The sequence below is a fragment of a genome, unplaced genomic scaffold (assembly GCF_019419815.1).
Source record: "Pyrus x bretschneideri cultivar Hongxiangsu unplaced genomic scaffold, Pyrus_bretschneideri_v1 Contig65, whole genome shotgun sequence".
Lineage (NCBI taxonomy): Eukaryota > Viridiplantae > Streptophyta > Magnoliopsida > Rosales > Rosaceae > Pyrus > Pyrus x bretschneideri.
The window spans coordinates 142,306-151,708 of record NW_025999804.1 but is presented as its reverse complement, the minus strand read 5'-3'; the positions used below and the strand labels follow the sequence as shown (position 1 = coordinate 151,708).

At 35.7% G+C, this 9,403-nt stretch overlaps 1 protein-coding gene across 1 annotated transcript; it reads right to left on the bottom strand.

The window, feature by feature from the left end:
• Nucleotides 1-5,550: 5,550 nt before the first annotated feature.
• Nucleotides 5,551-8,091, bottom strand: LOC125472147 (40S ribosomal protein S5-like). The gene is made up of 5 exons (XM_048573235.1): nucleotides 7,933-8,091; nucleotides 7,629-7,731; nucleotides 6,406-6,677; nucleotides 6,002-6,205; nucleotides 5,551-5,851 (listed from the first exon to the last, which is right to left on the bottom strand). The coding sequence occupies exons 2-5, from the start codon at nucleotides 7,725-7,727 to the stop codon at nucleotides 5,797-5,799; spliced, it is 630 nt and encodes a 209-aa protein (XP_048429192.1). The 5' UTR covers nucleotides 7,728-7,731; nucleotides 7,933-8,091; the 3' UTR covers nucleotides 5,551-5,796.
• Between the last annotated feature and the right edge of the window lie 1,312 nt (nucleotides 8,092-9,403).

Here is a 9,403-nt window from a genome sequence, read left to right as displayed (position 1 = left end):
GACCTATACGTGCATATTTCAAAGGTTAGGTTTTCCTAATATATGCCTACTTGGACCCCTAATATAGACGTATATCAAACATGCAATCTGTTTGTGGGCATGACTCATTAAGTTTTGTGAAACTTTTTGAAAAACCATACAATTCTTAAGACGTGGTATTCATCCTAAGTTGCACATATTAACCATAAGAAGCCTTCGTCAATTTCAAGAACCGACCTCAGATCAAAATTGCATCAAATCACTTTTCTAAATATCATAATGGTCGCGAATCATCAAAACATTTAGATAGTTTAAACCGGTGATTAATAATTTAAAAATCTGCATGCATATTATCATAAGCAAATTGAAGAGAAACTACATATTCATGCTAAAGCTCGTGGCCTCACCCTAGCAAAAAGGGAATTGGTTACGTATTTTCATAAGTAAAATCAACATAAATTGTATTGAAATAATAAAAGATCGAAAACACTTTGAATGTAAGAGTCTAAAAATCTCTACGCTTGGCCAATTTACTCTCTCAATATCGCATGGAAAAGAAGTTGAAAAGTTAGGGCCAGCCAAGCTTATTTTTCCTACTAAAAATTAAATCCTCCTAAGAAAAGGTTGTCCAATAAGACTAGGAAACCAAATAATTAAAATAAAATAGAAAACATAACCCTAAATTAAATGATAAGATTCACCTAAAATATGCACAGCCACGTTTTGGACCCATATATGTTCCAAAACCAGCCCAAAATAGCTAGTTTTAAGCCTTGGAATATTTTGAACACTTCTCCATAAGGCCACAAACCCATCAGATGTCATCTTGGGCTCCAAAAATCGCAATTAAGCTCAGAAACGTCACTTTCCAGCATAGCGCACTGCTTCTTTAATCCATCGCTAGAAAATAATTGTTTGGTAGAAAAATTCCAAATTTTGACGAATACGCCAAGGGACACATGAACGTCCTTCAATTTGAATCACTCCAAAATTCATCTATTTGATCACGTTTTGCCCCAGAGGAAGTCAAATGTTCAATATTGAAAATATAAAGCAAAGTATCAAAATTCTACCAAAATAATTACCAAAACATACTAAGAATAGGATAAAATATATAATATGAAATTGACTCGTCACTTTTCACTTTTAATATTTTGTTTTCATTCGTTCTTGTTTAGTTTTTTTCCCTTCCCTTGCACCACCCTTGTTCATCAATTCTTTCTCCCATACACTTTCATTATATTTCCAGCACAAATTAGCAAACCCCAACGATTATTTTCAAAACTTATGTACACATGGAAAATTGTTGGGTGTAGTTGTACACCGGGTGGTGTATTAGATCCACCCAAGTTATACCCTTGTGTGACTGAGGCTCGTATTCATCATTTAGGTTATGTTTGGATGAGTAATTTCCAAATCCTAGGATTGAAAGCCAAATAATAAAATAAAAGATACAAAATTTTATATATGAGGGACTAGGAAATTCACTATTGATGAGTCAATATTATATTACATATTTTACCCTAATATTAGTTTATTTTGGTTATTATTTTGGAAGAATTTTGATACTTTGATTTATATGTTTAATGTAGAACTTTCGATTTCCTCTAGGGCCAAACGTGATCAAATGGATGAATCGTGAGTCACTTAGCTTGATCGTGTCAAAATATTAGATTTTTCCACCAAGCAGTTATGGCAATAGAATAAATAAGCAGTGTGCGGTGCTTGAAAATGACGTTTTGGGGCTTGATTGCGAGTTTTGGAGCCCAAGATGGCCTATTTTGGATTCGGCCCCTTTTGGAGATGTGTTCAGATTATTCTAATCCTTAAAACAAACTATCATGGACTGGATTTGGAGGAGATTTAGGTATAAAACGTGGCAGATTGGTTAGATGGCGGATTTCTCCATGTTTGACTAGGAGATTGTTTCCTAGTTTATCTTAATTTATTTTGTTTCCAAGTTTTATTCTAAGACATTTTCTATGTAGGGTTTTATTTTGTAATAATATAAATAAGGCTATTTAGCCATTAGGGTTTTAGAAAGGGCACTGCACTAATTTAGAGAGCTTTTGACGATTGAAGTTTATTTTCTAGGTGTTTTCTATTCTTATTATTAATAATATTTTGTTTTATGATTGTTCGTAACTAGTCTTTTTTGCTAGGGTGAAGCCTTGAGCCTTAGGTAGAGTATGTAGTTTCTTTTCAATTTACTTATGACATTATGTATGTATGTTTTGAATTATTAATCAGCATTTTAAACTATCTAAGTGTCTTATTGATTCGCGACCATTAAGATGTTTAGAAAATTAATTTGATGCAATTTTGGTCGGAACGTTCCCTGAAATTGGCCCTGGCTACTTGTGGTTAATAATTGTAATTTGACTTAGGATGAACACCATGTCTTAAGGATTGCATGGTTTTTCAAAGGGTTTTCATAAAATTTAATTAGTCTTTCAAGTTCATATTTGATCCAAATATCCAGACGGGTTGCATATTAGATATACGTTCTATGTTGGAGATTCAAAGTAGGACATATATTACGAAAACCTAACCTTCAAAATTTGCATGAGTAATTCATAAGTGATTGAGAGAACTATGTAGAATTGGTATATTGACGGTAGAACCCTAGTATCTCCTTAAAATTGTTTTCTAGTTGATTTATTTAATTGTTTTACTTTAAATTCATTTTTAATATTTTAAATCACAATATCAACCCTTTTCAAAATCTTGTTTCAAGTAATTAATCAAGAATTAGTTTAAATACAAATTATTCATTCAATCCTTGTGGAAATGACCTTACCCTTATTCTCTTGCAAGTATTTTAAGTATTTTTATCCCTATTTATGCAGATGGTAAAAATCCTATCAACTATATAGCATTAAAAAGGCATAGACAGATTTGTAAATGATACCTTTCATTGAGAGATTAAATAATCTCTCACATATGTCTTTATAATGGCCATATGATGTATTTTCTTAATTATCCCTCCTATCTAACATTTTGTGATATTTTCCTTTATAATTTGGTTTTCAATCCCATGACTTAGGAATCACTCACACCACATCCCCACCCCAACCCCCCCCCCCCCCCCACCCCCCCACAAAAAAAAAAAAAAAAACAAAACCACAAAACATAGGGTTTTGATTTAGATATTATTATGATAGTAAAACCTCTACATAGTGATTCTCTATAAGAAATAGTCTATGTTGATGCACAAAACTAGGTTGACTTTGGAACAACGTAAAGTGTCAATGTGACATTCGCAAGGTTGATTTGGTAACTAAGTGTAGATAACATGTTAAGAGGTAGAGATAAGGATATGTGGTTCTCCCTTAGTTGGGCTACATCCACAAGGGTAGAAGAGTTCTCATTAATAATGTAAAGTTTACATGAAACAAAGGTTTTAAGTATAATCATCATTAGTGAGTTCTAATAATTGATTAAGTAGAATGGATTGACTATGGGAGAATGATCTCCTTTTATAGTTGAGAATAGTCCCTTGTTTTTATTCACGGTCGATATGGGACTTTAGGATCTTTATTTTGGGGTTGACATGTGTCGCATTGTGACTGGTCTCTTGAATGGAGAGGAACTCATGTGCTTCGGCAGGGGTATCTATGTACAAACCATTCAATAGGTCTCAAAGATTCTTAGTTGATCGGTGCTCAGTTGTTCGGGTTTGGTGAAGTATGGTACAAACAGTACTCTCCCAAGTTCTCAACAGAAGAAAGCTTCTCGATTTGAGACTTGTAAAATCCAAGTCACTTAATAATCATGGAACTTCGGAGTGCCAAAGTGTTAGTAGCATATAACGGGAGTCTCTCCAAATCTCCAAGCGAGGAAGGTAGCCAAAAGAGGTGTCTTTATTTTCCCGAGTCCAAAAAAATCAAAAAGTATTTTAATATACCACTAATTCTTTCCTTCATGTTGTAGCACAAGGTCATTGTCCTATTTATTTTGGACCTACCTTAGGCCTGCTGAGCCCAAGAGAGTAAGGCTCAATCATCAATGCCTATCTTGACTTCAGCCCAACGTATATGTAAAATCATGTGTACGGGAATCTTTAGCTGCTTTTTTTTAATAGACCGCAATTTCTAAGGTGTGGACAAAGGTTTGGAAACGGTGTGTGTGGACGAAATGTGGACTGTAGGATTAAATTTGAACAGCTGAAAACAAATCTATTAGAAAAGGTTTAGCGTGAAACTGGGTTAAAAAAGACCCGTGAGTTAATGAAAACAGTATTAGCGAGAGTTCAAAAAATAGGGAATTAAACTCTCCCCTCCCTCCCACGACATCAACAGTTGAAACCAGAAAATTTTCTTCTCCTCCAAAAAATCTCCTTCTCACCCCGACATCGTGCTCATTCAAAACTTTGGTTGGGTTTGAAAAGTTCATTGTTGTTCGAAACCCAGTCAGAGTATTGTTATGGTTGTTGTCTTCAGGCTCAATGCACTTAGACATTCAAGCATCTTTGGTTTGAGGGTTAGCAGTTGCTTACACGAAAAAAATCCGGTGTTCCTTGATTGGACTGGGTTCAGAGTCGTTGCTTCCGCAAAAGTTGACGGCAAACTTGATTTCGGAAACTAAACCCTAGAAAATTATTTTGTTGTGCATGTGTGGTGTACCTTTTTTTAGTGTTTATGGTTAATTATGCAAGTGGGTTGATGAAATTAGTTGATGTGGAAGTATTTGGAAAATTTCATGAGATATAGGTTTGTGAAACGTGGTTGACAGGTTGTGTACAAGATATATGTGCTTTAATTACTTGTCAAAAAACAAGGAATCAAACATTAGTTGTCATGAAAAAGAAAAACCAGGTACATTGTTATTCATAAGAAATAAGAGGTACATTATTGTTGCTAATTTTATTATTATTAACAAAAAATGCTAATCGATCAAACATTATAAATTTATCGTAAAAAACAAAGATCAGTAAGCAGAGTGTTTCTACAATGATCTTTCATTACGATGTGAACTGGAGGATTCTCAGTTACAAGAGGAACTGGAAGCTATAGCTCACAAGGGAGCAGTGATGGTGGTCACAGAGTAACAAGATTAAAGTCTCAGTTGAGCTTTACTGGGCAAGATTCTCTTTCTCAAATCTCTGAAGTAAGTGAAAATGCTGTTGAAGGTGGTAGCTCTAACAACAGCCACCATAGTGCCATGCATTCTTATTCCGGCACTAGCTTTGGGATGGAATCCTGGGATAATATCAATTCGATTGTGTTTTCAGCTCCACCAAGTAAACGAGCTAAAAATATGGGCGGTGACATGTTTAACTGCCTCAGTTCTTTAGAATCCCAGGTACATTAAAATCGAAATCCATTTCGCGTGCATGGTTCTTAGAGTTGCCATTGTTCTGTTTAGTAACAGTTGATTCATTGTCCATTTCAGTTTAGCCTTCCTCAGACATCTTTAGAAATGGCAACTGTATAGAAGCTACTACACATCCCTGAAGATTCTGTTCCATGCAAAATCCGTGCTAAGCGAGGCTGTGCAACTCATCCCAGAAGCATTGCAGAAAGGGTTAGTAACCATTGAAGGGGATAACTATGATTATTCACATCAAGATAGTAAATTAGTCCATATAGGTCCATGCGTGTTTTATTGAAATTCATGGTTGAATGTCCACGATTATAACAATTTACTGCCCTTAATTTCTTCCTCAAATATCCTTTTATAAGATTGTTTTCATTTTCCCCCTGACGCAGACAAAATTCTCCTTGTTGCAGAGACAAAAGAAGGGGTAAATCCGACATCTTCTAAACAACACGCAGAGACCAATTTCCTCATCGCATCACGGTTTCTTGCAGCCACTTAACGGTTGGCCTTTGCAACTCTTTCTATCTCATCCTTCTTCTTGATTGCATAACTGCACACAAGACACCACCAATTGTTAGAAAAGAAACAATGAATCACGGGAAAGAAATGAAATCAGACTGCGTAACAACGATGGAAATAAACTCAGATAAAAGAGCTTTAGGAGAAAATAACAAGGGCATAGAAAGCAAGGTACAAGTACCTGTTAGAGGAACCTTTTGCAGCGTTGATAAGTTCATCAGCCAAACATTCTGCGATAGTTTTGACGTTTCTAAAAGCAGACTCACGAGCACCGGTTGTGAGGAGATAGATAGCCTGATTCACACGTCTCAAAGGTGAGATATCCACAGCTTGACGCCTAACCACTCCAGCAGATCCAATACGGGTTGCATCTTCACGTGGACCACTGATCAGAAAACATAAGAAATACAAATAAGACATACAATAGAAGGAAAAAGAATTGCTTGATCAATTTAAGGAATTAAACAGGGAACACTATATTAAAGGCCACTTGAGCTTCCCCTCAATCATCAAACAAGGGCCTAAGCAGAAGGAAAAATATGTTATTACTATGCGAAAGACATTAACATATCCATGTCAATGTACCTGTTAACGACAGCATCAACAATAACTTGGACTGGGTTAAGATCAGTCAGCAAATGGATAATTTCCATTGCATGCCTAATAATCCTGACAGCCATCAATTTCTTTCCGTTGTTTCTTCCATGCATCATGAGTGAGTTTGTAAGCCTCTCCACAATTGGGCACTGAGCTTTCCTGAATCGCTTCACTGAGTATCTCCCAGCAGTGTGAGGTACGTAAGTTGCATGCCTGGCAGGCACCACTCCAACATAGTCCGCCAGTGAAATGTCACTGACCTACATGTTGCAAATTATACGTTATTATTTCAAGTATATACAGGAAGTAGATGTTATGAACAATCTTATAACAAGTTAGTCCATATGCGTTATAGCCAGTACTGTAAACAAGTACAAAAAACAATAATAATACAAACAATAAGCATGAGCCAACTTAGTTACGCCTACGGTGAATTTAGAGCATCTTCCCAACACCACTTTTGAGTCACATTTAAGGACTTAAAGGAGGAAATCTTTGTGTCCCTAAAGGAATATTGCCTCCAATGAGAGAGTCCTTATAGTAGAATTCCTAAATTTGAAGTTTTTATGATTTTAGGTGATAATTTGATTAGGTGCACATTTTTTATTTTTTTTATGTTAAGATTTTTTTTAATTAATTAAAAACATTAAAATCTTCAATCAAGATTGTGGGCCCCGTTTTCTACTCAATATGCACATTTTTTTGTTTATATTAACCTTTTTTAATTAATTAAAAGCATTAAAGCTTCAATCAAGATTGTCGGTCCTGTTTTCCACTCAAGTTTGCCCCTGTACATCTATATGTGAAAACATACGTGAGTCCGGTCCATTGAAGATTCATATTGTCCATATATTTGTTTTATACTCATTTTATACGTTGGTTGCTCCTATTTAGGGACTCCACTGAAGATGCTCTTAAAACAAGAAGGTCAGACAAGGAGGTCGCGTGGATGTTTAAAAATTTATAAGATGAAATCCAAATACACATTGAGGTTGAGCCACAAATACGTTGTGTTATGTACGACTACCAAACAAGGAAATGCAGGTGGGCAAATCCTCCACTGCTAGCCAACCATCAATTTACTCTAAAACAGAATCTAAATGCTCGAAAAATTCAGGTTGAAGCACTAAAATCCAACCAAACTTGACCTCATGTCATCTAATTCATCAGAGATATCAAAAAAGTAGAAATAAATAATAAAATCCAGAAACCTGGACATCGTCGAAGCTCCAGCGGTTGAACAGCTTCACGTCATAGTGAGGTTCCGTTGGTTCGACCGCAACAGGAGCAGCTATAGCGGCGGCTGCCATGGTTCTGTATAAACACAATTGAAAATAATAAATAAAAGAAGAAATACAAATTCGTAATTTTTTATTTCGATTCACATTCCCAACCAAATAATCGAGATTAACTCTTAATAAAAAAGAGGAACAAATCAAAGAATTAGCAATAAAATTATATTGATTCGTTTTTTACAGTAAGCAGCAGATGAAATGCAAAAGATAAGAAACCAACGACGGCGGGAAGTGGCAGAGATGTGAGAGAGGTGAACACTGATCCAGCGGCGGAGGATGGAGTTTCAGACGAGAACGGGAGAGCTTGAGCTGAACACGAGGGAACGGCAGACAGGGAAAATGGTCGAGTAGAGGATGAGCTTCTTTAATCAGCTAGGGTTTGGGTTTTAGGTCAGGCTTGGGCCTGTGTGCTGTGGATTCACAATTTGAGTGCGTTTGATAAGCCCATTCATTAAAAAGGCCTACTCAAAGAATGGTTTTGTGTACACCCAATTTTCATCTTTGGACACTCACAAATTATATATACTAACTTTTTTGAATGCGCCTTGAGTGTGCGAAATGTCTTTTTTACATCACAACGCGTTACACGTGGCATTCAGAGTTTTTTTTTTCCTTTCACATCTATGCATACGTAAGAACATTTTTACTACAAAAACAATTCATAGGTGTTCTTCATGCCTTGCGAGTGCAAAAGTCCTTTTTTACAACACGCGCGCTACGCGTGATGTACATAGTTTCTTGCTCAAAGTTCTTCTATCTTTTACTTTAGATTATTCCATAATGTGTAATTTATCTACTGATTTCTTCCTTTGTTAGGCTTTTATTTATCACGGGCGCTGCATGGCCCTAAAATCTTTTAAATATCTAATGTTTATTTGTAATCTAGCTCTAACTCCCTCTATTTTTACTTTAGATTAATCCATAATGTGTAATTTCTCTATTGATTTCTTCTTTTATTTTCTACTGGTAGCAATTTTTCACATTTATCTGCCTCTCATATTATATTCTACACGTAAAAGCATAATTTAGATTATTTAAAAAAAATGGTAGAATGCCAGTCATAGGTTTCTTGTGCCTATTAAAACTAACAATGATACAAATCAAATAGTCTGTAAAGAAAAGGAAAAAACCACCCCAATTGAATAGATTGAACAACAAAATCACATGAAAAAGCTAGCATATAAAAAATAGCATACATCAACCAACGAAGAAAGGCTCACATTGTTTGCAATAAAAGTCCTCGAGATGCTTTGGTGCATTCTGTATCCTTTTTTGCTGCTTCAAATCCTTGGTGAATTAATGGTTCCTCGTGAAACGACATATTCTTTTTTGCTGCTTCACATTGTATGCAATCAAAATACAAATTCTTTTCAAATATAATTACATACGTTAGTCTATTCAAGAATTGCTTCATGCTTCATGGTTTGTTTATCGTGCATCTACTGACACACCCGATTCAGATCGGGGCGTGCTGGCCATCACGTGGAGGTGACGTAACCATGTGCACAGTGCGGAAGCTAATAAAACAATATTAGAAAAAGTACGAATAAATAAAAACTAGCATACATAAGGTAATAGAAATAAGTGCTAGCGTAAGTGAGACACAAGTTCAGAGCATAACGCCTAAAACAGTCCAAACGAAAATGACGCGACAACAATACACCCGAAGGTGACCCTACACTGGTGATCAT

Excerpts from the sequence above, each read along its gene's own strand:
- LOC125472147 (XM_048573235.1), bottom strand. The coding sequence starts at position 7,727 with ATGGCAGCCGCCGCTATAGCTGCTCCTGTTGCGGTCGAACCAACGGAA. Across the intron at positions 6,678-7,628 it reads GGAGCTTCGACGATGTCCAG|GTCAGTGACATTTCACTGGC; the intron begins GTTTCTGGATTT and ends TGCAACATGTAG. Across the intron at positions 5,852-6,001 it reads GCAAAAGGTTCCTCTAACAG|TTATGCAATCAAGAAGAAGG; the intron begins GTACTTGTACCT and ends TCTTGTGTGCAG.